General features: G+C 60.8%; 1 protein-coding gene across 4 annotated transcripts in view; it reads left to right on the top strand.

Moving 5' to 3' along the window:
* Positions 1-15,154, top strand: part of SYT7 (synaptotagmin 7) — a gene marked incomplete at its 5' end in the record, with an annotated part of 59,893 nt that overhangs the window by 37,169 nt on the left and 7,570 nt on the right. For 2 of the 4 annotated variants that reach the window (XM_081240437.1, XM_081240436.1), the window contains 2 exons: positions 9,927-10,062; positions 14,616-14,886. In XM_081240437.1, the coding sequence (XP_081096563.1) occupies positions 9,927-10,062; positions 14,616-14,886 (407 nt within the window). Of the gene's footprint in view, positions 1-436; positions 940-4,959; positions 5,083-9,926; positions 10,063-14,615; positions 14,887-15,154 lie in introns of those variants that run through there. The other 2 variants (XM_081240438.1, XM_081240435.1) reach the window with 2 other exon arrangements.

Below are 15,154 nucleotides of genomic sequence, written 5' to 3'. Positions count from 1 at the left end.
GAATCGTTGGCTTCCGCTGACTCACCACGCATTACTAGGCCAGCTCTGGGCTGGCCTGGATTTCCTCGCGTCCCCAAACGCCAGTAGTACTTAGAACGCAGAGGCAGACTTTCCCGGGGTCCCCCAGTGAGACAGCGGGAGGGGGTGGCCCAGCTCCCTCCACCCCCTCCCAGGCCAACATGACAGGCAGCCGCAGGGCCCTGGGACCTACCTTCACCACGCAGCCTCCGCAGCTCCCGCGGCCCCACCCAGACCATCAGACAGGAGGTATCGGGCACTAGCTGAGCCAGGGCCAGGGCCAGGGCCAGGGCGGGCGCGGGGGTGGGGGGGCGGGTCTGCTGGGCGGGGCCGGCCTGGGGGCCTCAGGGTGGGCGCGGGGCTCCGCAGCCGCCTGGCTGAGGGGGTGGCAGCGGCGACGGCAGTGGCGACAACTCCGATGGAGGCCCGGCGAGGGCCGGCAGAGCGCGCCCCATACTGGGGCCTCCTCGTCCTGGCTCTAGGCTTCTTTCTCCTCCACTGTGATCCCTTCACCTGCTTCTCCTCTCTCTCCTCTCCTCCACCCGCCCCAAGTTTCGAGGACTCCACCCTGTCCACGACCACTACCCTTGAGTCTATCCCCAGCTCCACGGGAGAGCCGAAATGCCAGCGACCCTGCACTCTGATGCGGCAGCAGAGCCTGCAGCAGCCGCTGAGCCAGCACCAGCGGGGCCGGCAGACCAGCCAGCCCACCACCAGCCAGAGCCTGGGCCAGCTGCAAGCCCACGCGGCCTCCGTGCCGGGCCCCAACTCTCGGGCCTACGGCCGGGGCCAGGCTCGGCAGGGCTCCTCGGCCGGCTCCAAGTACCGGCCGGCCGGCGGCCGCAGCCGCTCCAACCCAGGCAGCTGGGACCACGTGGTGGGGCAGATTCGAAACCGAGGCTTGGACATGAAATCCTTCCTGTAAGTCCCCCCCTTGAGTGGCCCGGCCCCCCCCCCACCCCCCGCTCCCCGACCCAGCCTCTTTCCTCCCTGTCTCCTTGGGAGTTGGCTGGCCCAGAACGATCTTAGCCCTCCATCTCCGAGGCAGGGTGCCCAGCAGACTCCGCTGCCCCCTCCCCAGCCTCCTGTGGCTGGCGGCTCGTGCCTAAAGCCCCCCGTGGAAGGACTTGTATCTGAGCCACCCCTCTGAGGACTCCAGCCCCGCTCGGTGCCCCCAGGGCTTGGAGAAGTTCCTCCCTGAAGTCAGTGGAGACCCTAGGGGATGTTGCTGAGGTCCCCGCGTCTGTCTCTCCCCTTCCCAGCCAGTCCCAGGCTCGCCTGGCCTCCCTCCCCTCCCTGCTCTCCTGTGACCTCTCTCCTCCTCTCCTCCCAAACCTGGCCTCCTTCGCTCCATCCGTCAGGCCTCGCCTCCTCCCCTCCAGTTTCCGTCTTCCCTGTAACCCAACTCTGCTCATCTTCCTGCCGCCACTTCCTCCCTCCCTCCCTCCCACTTCCCCTGTCCCTGCTGTGGGCCCTGTCCTCTGCCTCTCTGACCTTCTGTAGCCACCTGCCCTCCAGCTCCCTCCCTGGCTCCCGCCATGACCCATTCCCTGAGGACAAACCTCGGATGTTCCCCCGAAGCTTTAGAAAATGTTTCTGAACCAGAGCCCTCTTTCGCGTGTACAGGTCACAGAAGTAACAAGACACCCTCGGTGTCTGGCCTTAGCCATTCCCCTCTGCTGTGTGTGTCCCCCCCGGCCCCCCACCGTGTGCCCCACGTGCCCCGCCCTCACCGGTAGAGCCCTGCCCAGGGTGCCCTCTCCCTAGTGTCCCTCTGGGCATCTACACTCACTCTCAGAGCCCAGGACAGGCCTGGGCTTCAGTCCCTGACATCACCTCCTTCCTGTGGCCTAACGCGACCTTCCTTCCAGGCTCTGGGGATTATTCTCATCACCCAGGTCTTTCCTGGGAGCACTTTTCACGGAGCAGGAGACCAGCACACTAAGCCTGGGAGAGGAGAAAGGGAGGAGGAAGGGGAGGGCCAAGGTCAAGGCCCAGCTCATTGGCAAGATGTGGGGATTCTGAAGGCAAACAAGTCCTCAGAGCATCCTGCCTCTCTGGCTGAGACCCCAGCCCGAAAGGGTGGTCGGCAGTGCTGCCCCTGGAAGGAGCACCCCAATGGAAGACACCCCACCACGCCAGCTTCCCATACCCGTGCAAGTGGCCTGTGGCCCTGGCCAGGCAGGACATGCTGCCTGTGACTCTACTTGGCAAAACCGGGCAGCGCATCTGTTGGGGCTTTACCCCAGCCAAGGACCCTTGGGAATCCAGCTGGATGCCTGCATGAGACAAGATGCCCAGCAGAGCCTCCTGGCCTCCAGGTGGCGGTTTGTCCTGGGACGGATGCCGTGGCACCAGCGTGGATTAGGAGAGTGGTGGGCATTGGTTCTGCTGTGGCTTGAACAGAGCTGAGAACCAGCCAGAAGCCTGCAACCCTCTGCTCCTCCTGACTGCAGGCTGCTCTCTGCACAGCCATCCCCCTGCCTTGCATTCTAGCAGCCATCACACGGGGGCAAGGGCTGTGCCTGGGCTCTGGGAAGCAAAGACCCAGCGGCAGGAAAGCCCCAGGGTACCCACTCTTCCCCGCCTCTCTGGCTGGCGAAGGTTTGATAGCATCAGTCATGTGCCGGCATCTTTGCGCTGCTTCTGCCCACCGCAGCTTTCGTGCCCCTCACCTGCTGGCCACCTCCAGAGCTCTCCTCACCCCCCTACCTCTTCCACCTGTAGTCCCTCACAGCAGGGGTCAGCAGACTTTTTCTGTAAAGGACCAGATTCTGAACAATTTAGGCTCTGAGAGACACATGTGGTCTCAATCACATGTTTTTTAAACAATCCTTTAAAAAGGTACAAACCATTCTTAGCTTGTGGGCTGTACAAAATCAGGCCACCAGCTGTAGTTTGCCGGCCCCTGACCCCCGCCTTACAGTTCAGCTGGCGTGCTTCTGACGCCCTCCTCTTGCCCCAAATGCTGGTGGCCCAGGTAGAGAGTCAGGGTGAGAAGGCTAGCCAGGGCCCCCCGAGATCCCACCCCCACCCCTTGCAGGGAGAAGGCATTCCTCCTGCTTCGTGGGTGTGACTCCTCTCAACACCACTAGCTTCTCCCCCAAATCTCCACCTCTTGCCCTTCATTCTCGCCCCTGCGCCCCGTGATGCCACGGAGAACGACAAATCGGGAACTTATGCAGAGGAGCCGTTTTGTTTTTAAGAAGAGCAAAAGGAGTATCCGAAAAATGCATTAACCAGGGAAAAACAGCTTGTTTTCGTCGGGTTTGCCTTCCCCCAGCACAGCCAGCTCCCTAGGAGCCAAATGGAATTTTACCAACTCTGAAACGGTACCGGTGGGCAGGGAACAAAGAAAATGAGGATTCGTCCTGAGGGGAAGGGGGGAGTTGTTTCCCAAAAGTTAGATGCCGCTGCAAGTGTCAGCCTGGAGCAACCGTGCCCAGGACAAAGATGCAAAGACGAAGAAGGCAGCGTCCACCTAGCTTCGGACCCCACGGCCATCTCCCATTTTCCAAGACCCCCGGACCCCCGCCCCTCTCCTCGGTTATCATTTCTCACTGGTAGAGTTCCCTTTTTGACAACTTCTCTGGAAAACAGCCATAGCTAGCGGTTCCTCTCTGAACCTCGCCCTCTTGGATGGTGGTTGAAGTCGCAGACTTCCTAACCCAGGATCTCCCACCCTCCAGAACCTTCCATCACATTTACCATCTTTCCCTTGGCCCTTCCTGAGACATGCTTTCATGTCTGCCCCATCTAAGCATCCCTCTCCCCTTGTTCAGATGAGAGCTCAACACTGGAGGAGCCCAGCAAAGCACCCAGAAAACACCCACGAACTCAGATGCTTTTGAGAGGCAGAGGGTCACTTTTCACCCCCGGAAAGTGCAGGCAGCCCTGCAGTTGCCCAGCGGTTCCCCGAGAGAGCCTCACACTAAAGATGTCTCACCTTGACCTCTGGCCGCACACTGCTGCCCGCATGGCGACTCCATGTCCACCTGGACTGAGCCTCCCTCAGAGCAGGACCCCTCCAGCCTCCTCCAGACTGTCCTCACCACAGACACAGGCTACCTCGAGTCCTGCCGGGACGTCTCCAGACTTTGCCAGCTTCCTGCACTTTCTCTCTCTCCGCCTTTGCCTTTTGATGACTTCTGGACTGCTCCTCTAAGGAGAGGCCCCTGAACTGGCCCCCAAAGCCTCGGTGGTTACTCCCCGGATCTCCAGGAAGGTGGACGCAGGAGGAGGCCCGCGACGGCCAGCACGCCCTACGCCGGAAGAGACTCGCATTCTCCTCCAGTGGGCCGTGTGTCCAGGGACCTGGGGGAGGGAGCTCCTGAGACCCCCCCTCCTGGCATCAAGCACACCTGGCTGACCAAAGGACCCAGAGATGTCTTTATGAGGGGCTTAACTGGGTGCAGTGCCCACTGGATTTCCAAACCTTCTGAGAACCTCCCGCCTGGGAGCCCAAACCCACCCGCGCGGTCCCCAAGCAAGATGGCAGCACAGCCCTCCCTCTCCTCCCAGGGGCCCAGATGGTCTGAGCCAGTAGCCTCTGGCCTTTGTTCAGCCGGAGGTGAACCAACCTTGGAAAGGGACCATGTCCCAGGGCCTGGGCTCCACTCCCCGCAGCCTTCCCCGTGTGTTTCCTGGGGACGTCCCGGTCGCACGCCACCTCGCAGGCCTCTGCCCAGCCCCTTCCCCGTGGCTAGCTGGGTCTCAGGCCGTGGACACCTCCCCTCTGTCCCCTGCCGCCTCCCGCTCTGCTCTACAACTGTTGACAGTGCTGAAGTTTGGTTTCTCTTCTGCAGGGCCAGTTTCTTACGCTTGTTTCTTCTCTCTCTTTGTCTCTGTCTCTGTCTCTGTCTCTCTCTCCTTCCCCTCCCCGCCTCCGCCCCTGGGGCCTCCTCCTTTCACCCTGGCTGGTGGGCTGCCCACCCCTGGCAGGGAAGGCCGGATGGTGGTGCTATCCTTGGTCTTAGGGCTTTCGGAACAGGATGACTTTGCCAATATCCCTGACCTGCAAAACCCAGGAACCCAGCAGAACCAGAACGCTCAGGGGGACAAGAGGTACGAGCACAGGCGAGGGCCTGCGGCGGCGGCGGCGGCGGCAGAGAAGGAGGCGTGGAGAGGCCACCAGCCTCGACCGCCGGTCGCTGGACGAGGCGGCGGCGCCTTCAGCGGATGCTGGAGCGGGAGGACAGCCCCCTCCCCAGCCGGTGCCCTCACACATGCCACCCTGGTGGTGTCCCTCAGGTCTGAGGCTCGTGTGGCTGTCCTGGGACCATTCTGGATCAAGCCTGCTCCCTGGGCATGCCTGCCCTCGCCCGGAGCAAGCCAGCCTTTCTGCCCCATCTTCCCGCTTGGCTCCCCTCTGCTGCACCCTCATCTTTCATCTCTGCCCCACCCCGACCCAGAAATCCCAGTTTCTCAGGTGGTTGGTGGGCGGCGGGGATGTTAGGGAAGGGGCGCCAGCCTGTTCTCCCTCATCCCCGCCACCTCAACCTCCCTCTTGCCTGGAGGTCCCGCTGGGGTGATGGTCACACACACACACACACACACGCACCCCTGCAGAGATGTGATACGGCTGCTTTCGGCTGATGGAAGGGGAGCCCCTGGTGGGGAGGGTCTGGGGCCTGGGAGAGGCCTGGTGACCAGAAAGGCAGCCCCTGAGCCCGAGGTACCAGGAGGAGGAAATGGGATAGGGGGTGGGGGGGGGTGAGAGCAGCCAGCAGGGGCTGGTCAGGCCCTCTGTCACCGGGAGCCCTGCTGCTGGCCCTCAGGAGTAGCCTGTGTGGCCACAGCACAGGCTGAGCCGAGGCCTGGGCATTCAACCATCCATGGCCCTGGCCATCAGGAATGCAGGGAGGCATCTTCTGATGCCCCTGTTAGAAGCGCTCTCACGGGGAAGGGGACGGGGAAAGATCAGAGGTCCCAGGGTTCAGGCAGCATCACTAAGGTGGGATGATCCTGCACCTGGTCTGGCCGCTTTTTCCCACCTGGCCTTGGGCTGGGCCAGCCACACACCTGTGATCGTGGGAGGAGGGCTCATCACCTTGGTCAGGTGTACTTTTCATCAGAAAAGGGCTACAGGAGAGTGTGGGCTGGCAGCCAGGCTGCCTCCTTGTAGCTCTGCTACCAGAGCCTCGTTCTGCAACCTCGGGCAAGTCACAGCCCTTCTCTGGGCCTCTGCTTCCTCACCTGTCACATGAAGGATTGGACAGGGTGACCCCTTCGAGCTCGGACATGCTAAGCCTCTAATGAGGGAGCAGACCCTCGGACTGGGGCACTTGTCAGAGTCTGTCAGCCAGGCGGAGACCCTGACACTTGCTTATTAAGAGGCCTGAAGGTGCGGGAAGGGACTGTCCCGGGCTGCTGCCAGGGGCCTGTGTGTTAGGCTGAGTTAGCTGACCTGCCTGTCCCTCTGGTGGCTTCTGGAAACCAACTCTCTTATTTCCTTCCCATCCCGAGTTCACAGTTGCATGTCTATGGTGGACAAAGCCAGAAGTCCCCAGAGAGTGGGAGGGGAGAGTGGGACCAGCTCTTTCACTCAGTGGTACAGATGGCGTCACACCCTGAGCCCGAGTCCTGGGGTGCGGGAGGAACGGAGTCTGCCACCTCCAGCCCACTGGAGCCACCGGGGTCCTGGCTTCCTGAGCTCAGGGCTCAGAGCTGGGCTGCAGGCGGGCCAGAGGGCCGTGGGGAGAGGGCCAGGGACCATGGGCCAGAGGCTGCAGGAGCAGGGCTGGAGCCCTCTGAAAACCTGCTAAGGACCCCCTTGTCGAGAAAGGTGTGAAGCGTGAGGGAGCAGATGCAGGCTGGAAACGAGATTTCATGTCACCCGTGTGTTAATTAGCTGTGGCTCCATTTTCACCCACAGCCTATTTTTACCTCCTTGCCACTCAGGTCTCACTCCATATTTTAACACACTCACCCCTTCTGATCATTACATCAGTCGTCCCCTGCCTTCCTGGGAAAGGTGGGTGTGGAGCTGGAGGCCCTGGGCCCACGCCCCAGCCCAGCCCGACTTTCCCCGTGGACACAGGCCATTCCCACCCGGTCACGCCCACCCCATCCTGGAAGCTCATTTCTCGTGGCTCTTGGGGGGTTTCCCAGGTGATCGGCCACTGCAAGGGTGCTTCCTGCTCGGCGCTCTCCCCATCCCCAAGCTTGGCATTAGCACCACCCACAAGGCGCTTTAAGGCTCCACCCCTCTGGGTTCCTGGCTGCATGAATCTTGGAATGGTGGGCTTGGGCCAGCTTGTCCCTTGCTCCTCGGCTTCTGCCTCCAGACCCAGGGTCTGCCCTTCGGCCCCAGTGCCCCCTTCTCCACCCAGCTGACCCCTTGGCCGGATGTCACCGGGGTAACGGGTGGGTGGCCCTTGGCTGTTGTTGGGGAGGACGTTCTGCCCCCGAGGTCTATTAGCAGCAGGCTCCTGGGAGACAGGAGGAACCCTGGGAGGAGGAGTGGCCACTCCAGGTCCAAGCAAAGTGGGGTGCATCTAGTAAGTCGCTGCCCCCCACTCCCAGGGTCCTTGGTGGACCTGAAGCCCCGCATCCAGGATCCCCCAAGCCCCTGGGCCTCAGCGCCGGGCCCCAAGAACTTCAGAATGCTGCTGGGCCCAGGAGGGAGGGAAGGAGGCCAAGGCCGCCCTGGCTCCCACGCCGTGCTGTGCCCGTTCCACCTCGCCCATGCTGCCCTGCACCCATGCGCACCTCATGCTCTCAGCCACCCTCTCACCCTCGCTCCCTGGGATCCGAATGGTTTCCCCCGTGGCCCCACCCCCACTGGAGTCGGGGGCGGGGCCGGGCGGGACCTGGCCGCCCCCACGCTGCCCTCGCTCCGAAGCCACCATGTTTCTTCTGTCCCGGTGTGTGTCCCCGGCCTCCTCTCTGCCTCTACTCTCCTCGTCCCCTCGTCCACCCCGCAGCCTCTTCACTCGCCTCCGACTAACCTTTCTCGGCCTCTCTCTCTCTCCCTCCCTCCCCGTCTCCTTCCTCCCATCTGCTCCTCACAGGGTTGTCCCTGGGCCGGTGACGGGCCCTCCGCCTCTCCCTCTGCCTCTGTGCTCCTGTCTCTCTGTCTCTTTCTGTCCCGTGACCTCCGATAGCTTCAGTGGTGCTGACCATCTCTTCCCAGGCTGCTTTGCAGCTGTGCTGACGCTGTGGTGTGGCCAAAATAACTCCGACTTTCTCATACCTTCAGCAGTCAATCTCGGCTCTCTCCTCCTCTCCCACTCTATTTTTAACCTGACTTTACCTCTCCAGCTATTTCAGTCTCCTCCTCCTCCCCGTGCCCGTCTGTGTGAGCACGTGTCCGTGAGTGTATATGTGTGCGTGCTCTGCTCTGGCCGCACCTCTGGGAGGGCGCCCCGCGCCTCCCGGGTGGGGTGGGGCGTTTCCGTGTCGTCCGGGCAAGGCCAGGCCCTCACAGCAGGTGCGCCGTGCCTCTGATTCCCAGAGTGTCTGTCCCTGAAACCGCTCCCTGCTTTTTTGTTTCAGCGTTTCCCAATTCACACGCGCACCTTGGCATGCCGGGGCCTCCCTGAACGTGTGTCCTCTCAGGATCTAAGTGTGCACATCGCTCTATGTCTGTCATCTTGCTGCTCTGGTTGACCTGCCTGGTTGCCCCTGCCATTCTCTCCCTGTTGCCCTGGGTGTCTGTCAGGCTTGTGTGCACTCGTGTGTGTGTGTGTGTGCGCGTGTGTGTGTGAGCGTGCATACACCCTGCTGTTGGGTCCTGGTGTCTCTCCTCCAGGGCCTGGCCTATCCTGCGCATGTCTGTCTGCCTGTCGTAGTCAACCGTGTGCTGGCGGCTGGTCCATTCCGAGGGCCACGGCTTGTGTCCAGCCTGTGTGTGTCTCTGAGTCTGTGGCTCGGGTACTCTCGAAGCTGTTCTATTGTAGCCCATCCCGAGCCCTGTGCTCTCCATCACCCTGTCTTACTCGCTGCCTGCCCCCATCTCTCCTCCTCATGGGGTGTTCCAGCCTGGTCCCTGGGCAGGCTTTTAATGCCCCCTTCCTGAACCCCGGCTAGACGGAGACTGGGCTCACCACCCAGCCCGGGCCAGAGAGCCCCGCTTGCCGGGGACAGCGTGGAGCCGGGGTGCACACAGGGCCTGTAGTGCAGCTGACAGATCTTGGGCTTTTCGGTGGGACCCTGTCTTCCTCTGACCCTGGGCGAGAGCCTTATCAAATGTGTAGTCCTCAGAGTGGGAGAAGGGTCGGGTTCGGGCAAGGGGAGGTAGATTTGCCCTGTCCAATAGGTGGCTATTTAAATCTAAATTCGTTTAAGTCAAACAAACGTGAAAATTCAGTTCTCAGTCCTACTGGCCACATTTCAAATGCTCAATAACCATGGGTGGACATAGAAAGTTCTATTGGACAGAGCTGTGCGGACAGTGGTCCTGAGCTCACCTGGTCGGTCTCGTGTCTAAAGGGCACCCGTGTTCCCGCTGAGCCTGAACAAACAGGTGGGGCCTCCAGGAGACAGGTGCTCTGGGCGTGTTTGCCTAGGGTAATGATGCGGAGAGAGGACACGCCGTCTTGGCAGCCTCCCCTCCGGCCTCCCAGGCTGGGTCAAGCAGGGATGGATGGAGCCTCTGGGGAGGGAGGATGCTCAGAGACCACCATGCAAGCAGGGGCTGAAGGGTGGGGGATTTTCTGGGGAACAGGAGGAGTGGGAACACTGGCCGAAAAAGCACCTGCCGGGGGAAGTCAAAGCCGGATCACGCTGGGGCAGAGGCGAGGGGGACGGCCCTGCTCCCCATGGACAAAAGCGTAGCTCCTGCTGGCCCGCAGGAGGTGGCAGCTACTTGGGTCTCAGAAGGTTCTGCTGCCACCCAGACCCGTGGCGCCCAGCCCAGCCCAGCCCACCTCTAGGTCCATGCTCATTCGGATTCCTCCCGCCCCCAGGTTGCCTACGGGAGGGAAGGCAGTGAACACAGCCCCAGTGCCGGGCCAGACGCCCCACGATGAATCTGACCGCCGGACCGAGCCTCACTCCTCCGTCTCAGATCTCGTCAACTCCCTCACCAGTGAGATGCTCATGGTGAGAAGGGCAGGAGGCCCGGGGCAGGGGGAGGGGCAGGTGTGGAGATGGGTGACAGCGTGGGAGTCCTGCAGGGGAACCAGCATGGTCATCTGTCAAGAGAGACTAAGAATTCCCATCCTCCTCCAGTCTCTGGATTGAGCAGGGGCCCAAGAAACCTGCTATGTGATCCTAGAAGGAAAGGCTAGTGGAGCGAGGACTTGGGGGCGGAAGGTGTCCCCTCTCTTGGAGTGGCATCTCACTGAGTAGCGGTCTCGGGTGGCGCTCCCAGTGGAGCGGGTCTCATATCCCCATCCCAGGGACCATTCCCAATCCTCATGGCTGGGGTGCCAGCTGAGGCCCAAAGAGAACAGGAGAGGAGAACCCCTCTGGTCCTAGTCCCTATGAGGGGACAGCTGTGCTGGGGTTCTCCTGTCCACACCCCAGCCTCCCGGGATCCCCGTCTTATGGATCTGGGGTGTTTTCACCACGGGAGAGGTTGTGGCTTCACATGGCGCCCCCTGGTGGCAGCAGTGAGTCACAGCCATTTGCCTCATCTGTACTTTCCAAAGAGCTCCTGGAGGGACCAAGGCCCCAGGGCGAGCAAGCACTCTGTGATTTGGCAGCTGGAAATTTCAGGCGAGAGTCAGTCATAGGCTTGGCAGCCCAGAGTTTCCAGGAAGGCTGGGCGAGGACGTGAGGGTGGGAACCCGGTGCCTGCTAGGTTCCTACTGGGACCTGGGCCCCCCTTCCTCTTCCCCCTTCCCTCCTCCCGGTCTCCCCCCTTCCTCCCAAAGAGAGAGGCAAGGGGGCTCGGTGGGCTCTCAGGCCCTCGCCAGACCTGACATTCAGTTCAGAGGCCCCTTGCCCACTGCTCTGACACCGCAGCCCCCAGCCTCCCCGGAGCCCCCGGAACCCCCAGGCCCCACCCTCCTGCCATTCAGGGCTCGGCCGGCTCTAACCATCCATCCGCACTCCTCTTTTCTAGCCCAGTGCCTCTCAAATTGTGATAGACACACGAATCACTGGGGGATCTTGTTAAAATGCAGATTCCCAGTCAGCAAGCCTGCTACGGGCCCCCAAATCTGCGTTTCTCTCGGATGCAGATTAGAGCATCAGATTTTCCATGTTCCAGATCTGGTCTCCCTTGGGCCTCCCCACCTCTCCCCTTCTCCTTGCTCCCGGGGCCCTGAGTGCCTGGTCCTCCACCACCTCCTCTCTGTCTTCCCCCATCCATGTAGATCAGCCTGGCCATCCTCTCCTCTGGACGGGCCATCACCACAGTCCATCCTGCCTCTCTGTGCAGCCTCTTGATTGGCTACAGCTTCCTGGTAGCCAGGTTCCCAGAAGGGACAGCCCTTTCCCAGCCAGCTTGCCTCCCCCTTGCTGCCCCCGGGGCGGGAAGCCAAGAGCCGCAGGCAGAAGGAGGAAATGCAGGCCCCAGTGCCCTCTCACGTGCTCAGCAGATGCTCAGAGGTGGGCAGGCAGGGTCTAATTGCCTAGCCCTAGGCCAAAGCTGGGTCACTGGCATTAATAGTGATGATGAAGATGAACAGGGCAGAAGTAAACCATCGGCTGATCTCCCTGCCCCAGGCGTGGAGAAACAGGAGTCAGGCACCCGCAGCCTTACGGACAAAGGGACCGAGGGGACAGAGAGGGGTCAGAGAGGAGGCTGGGCCGCATCCCCATCTGAGTTACTCCTGCCCTGCTTACTTCTGCTGGAGCTGGGGCTCAGGCAGCACCTCCTCCAGCCCTTGGTGGGGGTGGCTAGCCTGGTTGCCATGGAAATAGATCCAGGCCCCGCCCCAGCTGGTTAATTAAGGCTCAGGGCTGTGGTTTGGGAAGGCTGGGGGTGGGCACAGAGCCACCGCCCACTTCTGAGGTGAAGTCCACTGGCCCAGCTTGGGCTTCTCACCCAAGACTACCTTGTTTGGGAACCAAGATCCAAGTGACCAGCCTCAGGTGAGGCTGGGGCCACCTGGGCTCCAGTCACCAGGGTCTCCACCCCAACTTTAGAAGGAATGTGGAGGGGCAAGTGGTCGTGGCAGGGACTGCATGCCCAGACTCTCAGTCCATGGCCAGCAGTGGCAGGCGCCAGGCCACAGAGCAGGACCACGAAAGTGATGTAGACCCCCCTAACCTTCCCTGGAACCCCATAACATAGGTCTGTCTCATGGTCCCATTCTACAGATGCAAAAACTGAGGTTAAAAGGGAGTGGGGCTGGTAAGAGGAGAAGGAAGGAGTGCCAGGGGAAAACTGGATCTGGGTCGGGAAGCCAGATTCTCAGCGGGCCTGGGTGGAGCTTGCAGGGCTGCCTGGATCCCGCCAAGGGGCAGGGCTTGAGGGACCCACTTCCACTGTGAGAAGAGCAAGAGAGGCAGCTCAGCCCCCCTTCCACCTCCAGGCAGGACCAGGGGTGTGGCTAGCGAAGCCCCAGATCTGAGTGTGAGAGTGAGGGCAGCTGGAAGGGCACTCATGGTGGCTGGGCGCTGACTTGGTTTCGAACTCCGGGCTCATCTCTTAGTCACAGGCGACTTGAGGCAGTTATCTCTCTGTGCCCCCAACCAAGTTGGAGCACGGTAGTGCCTGCCTCATCAGGATGTTGTAGGGGGTGGAGGAGGGCAAAGCACACAGTCCAAGGAGCAGGGTAGTTACGACCGTTAGTGTGATTTGCATGCTCCTCGTCTAGGGCAGTTGAGTCCTCACTGGCTTGCAGGAGGAAGTCTCAGAATTTCTTGGGATGTGGGCCTGTTTTGGTGGAAAGGGTGGGCTTTCAAGTCAGAGAGAGTCCATACTGCTGTGTAATCTTGGACATGTGACTTAACCTCTCTGAGCCAGTCTCCTCAGCTAGAGAGCGGTGATAACTGCCTCTCCCGGCTGTTGTCAGGATTCAGTAAGAAGAGGTGATGTAAGAGTCTTCCGCCGCGGTTGGGGCACACTATACACATTCTTATCATCTGTATTAGGTAGTATTTCAGAGCCTGGGGTCACCTCTCCAGGATGAAGGGGGAGGGCACAGAGAAGTCTCCTGCAGGGGAAGGAGGGAAAGCAAACCGGTACCAGCGGTTTTGTCGTAAATATGGTATCCTGAGTCCTACCCTGGCTCTTACCCAATCACCTCAGGAGTTTTTGTTTGTTTGTTTGTTTTATTTATTTATTTATTTATTTTTGGCTGTGTTGGGTCTTCGTTTCTGTGCGAGGGCTTTCTCTAGTTGTGGGAAGCGGGGGCCACTCTTCATCGCGGTGCGCGGGCCTCTCACTATCGCGGCCTCTCTTGTTGCGGAGCACAGGCTCCAGACGCGCAGGCTCAGTAGTTGTGGCTCACGGGCCTAGTTGCTCCGTGGCATGTGGGATCCTCCCAGACCAGGGCTCGAACCCACGTCCCCTGCATTGGCATGCAGATTTTCAACCACTGCGCCACCAGGGAAGCCCAGGAGCTTTTTTTTTTTTTTTTTAAATTGGGGTATAGTTGATTTACAGTGTTGTGTTAGTTTCATGTGTACAGCAAAGTGAATCAGTTGTATGTATACATATCTCCACTCTTTTTTAGCTTCTCTTCCCATATAGGTCATGACAGAGTACTGAGTAGAGTTCCCTGTGCTATACGGTAGGTCCTTATTAGTTATCTATTAACCACTAGGTGGCTGGGGGATGGGCAAGATTCTAAAACCTAACCAGGTGTCCCCAGTGAGCAAACACAGCTGGAAACACTTGGCTGGGAGACCCTCCCCCGAATTACCTCCTACTTTTTCAACGTCCTCCTGGGAATGGGACGCCATGCCACCCCCCACATGTCTGTCGGTTGCTGGGTCGGCTCAAGTGCCACCTCCGGGGCATGAGGATTGAATGCAGGTGTAGCCTCCCTTCCAGTGGTCCTCAGCCTTGGTTCGCAGTACTGTCATCTGAGGCTCCTATTACACAATTCTGCCGCCCAGGCCACCCCAGCCCCATCAAATGAGGCTCCCCAGGGATGGGGCCTGGGGATCTGTACTCTTAGTGTCCCTGCCTTACACAAACAGACGTTGCTTCTGAAAACTCGCCTCTCTCATTTTGTAAATCACATCATCCTCAGAACCCCAGAGTCACTTTCCAAAGAAATGCCGTGGTAAAGTCTTTGGAGGTGAGAACAATCTCCCTCATCTGTTTTGTAGCCCAGGTTTTTGTGTCGGTGTATTTCACAGGGGACCCCGCAGGGCTGTTGGAAGAGTGGAAAGATGGACGAGGGGGCTGGGGGGGCGGTCCCAACGTGCACCAGGGGAGGTGAAGCAGACCCGGGGCTCCGAGGAGAGGCTGGGAAGCGGGGTGCGCACTGCTCTGGGGTTCAGGGGCTGTCCCGGCTCTGCCCCTCCCTCCCTGTGTGACCCTGGTCAAGGCACCTGCCCTCCACCTCAGCATCCTCACCCAGATCTGAATGTGGGATGTGCCACCACCAGCCCCGCGTGGTGACCAGGGGGCGGAGGCGGCTGGACTGGCCCTGGGCACAGCGGGGCCTCCCAACCCTGCTGGGCTGCAGAGGGGGCTTCAGGGAAGCAGAATCCTCCCCAGCGCTGCCTGCCTCTCCCCCTGCCCCCAGCTCTCCCCAGGCTCTGAGGAGGACGAGGTCCACGAGGGCTGCAGCCGAGAGAACCTGGGCCGGATCCAGTTCAGCGTCGGCTACAACTTCCAGGAGTCCACGCTCACCGTGAAGATCATGAAGGCCCAGGAGCTGCCAGCCAAGGACTTCAGCGGCACCAGCGACCCCTTCGTCAAGATCTACCTGCTGCCAGACAAGAAGCACAAGCTAGAGACCAAGGTGAAGCGGAAGAACCTGAACCCCCACTGGAACGAGACCTTCCTCTTTGAAGGTGAGGCTGTGCTGCCCCTGCCCCCAGAGTCCCCCTCTTCCCCTCCTCCACCCCCCCCCGCCCAAACCTCCCCACTCCACGTGGCCACATGCACAAACGCACACGTACAGGCGCGCACACACGCGCGTTCCAACACACACGGGCGAGTAACTCGGCCCGGTTAACCTGCTGCGTACCGTGTCCAGCTGGGATGAGGTGACAGGGCTGAGTGGAGGCAGCACCACAGCCAGAGGCCGAGGAGGAAAGCGGGGCCACGGCCCGGACACGA

The sequence above is a fragment of the Mesoplodon bidens genome (assembly GCF_964165515.1).
Source record: "Mesoplodon bidens genome assembly, chromosome: 7".
NCBI lineage: Eukaryota > Metazoa > Chordata > Mammalia > Artiodactyla > Ziphiidae > Mesoplodon > Mesoplodon bidens.
Note: the sequence above shows the minus strand (reverse complement) of the source record. Positions and strands in the feature narration are given on the sequence as shown.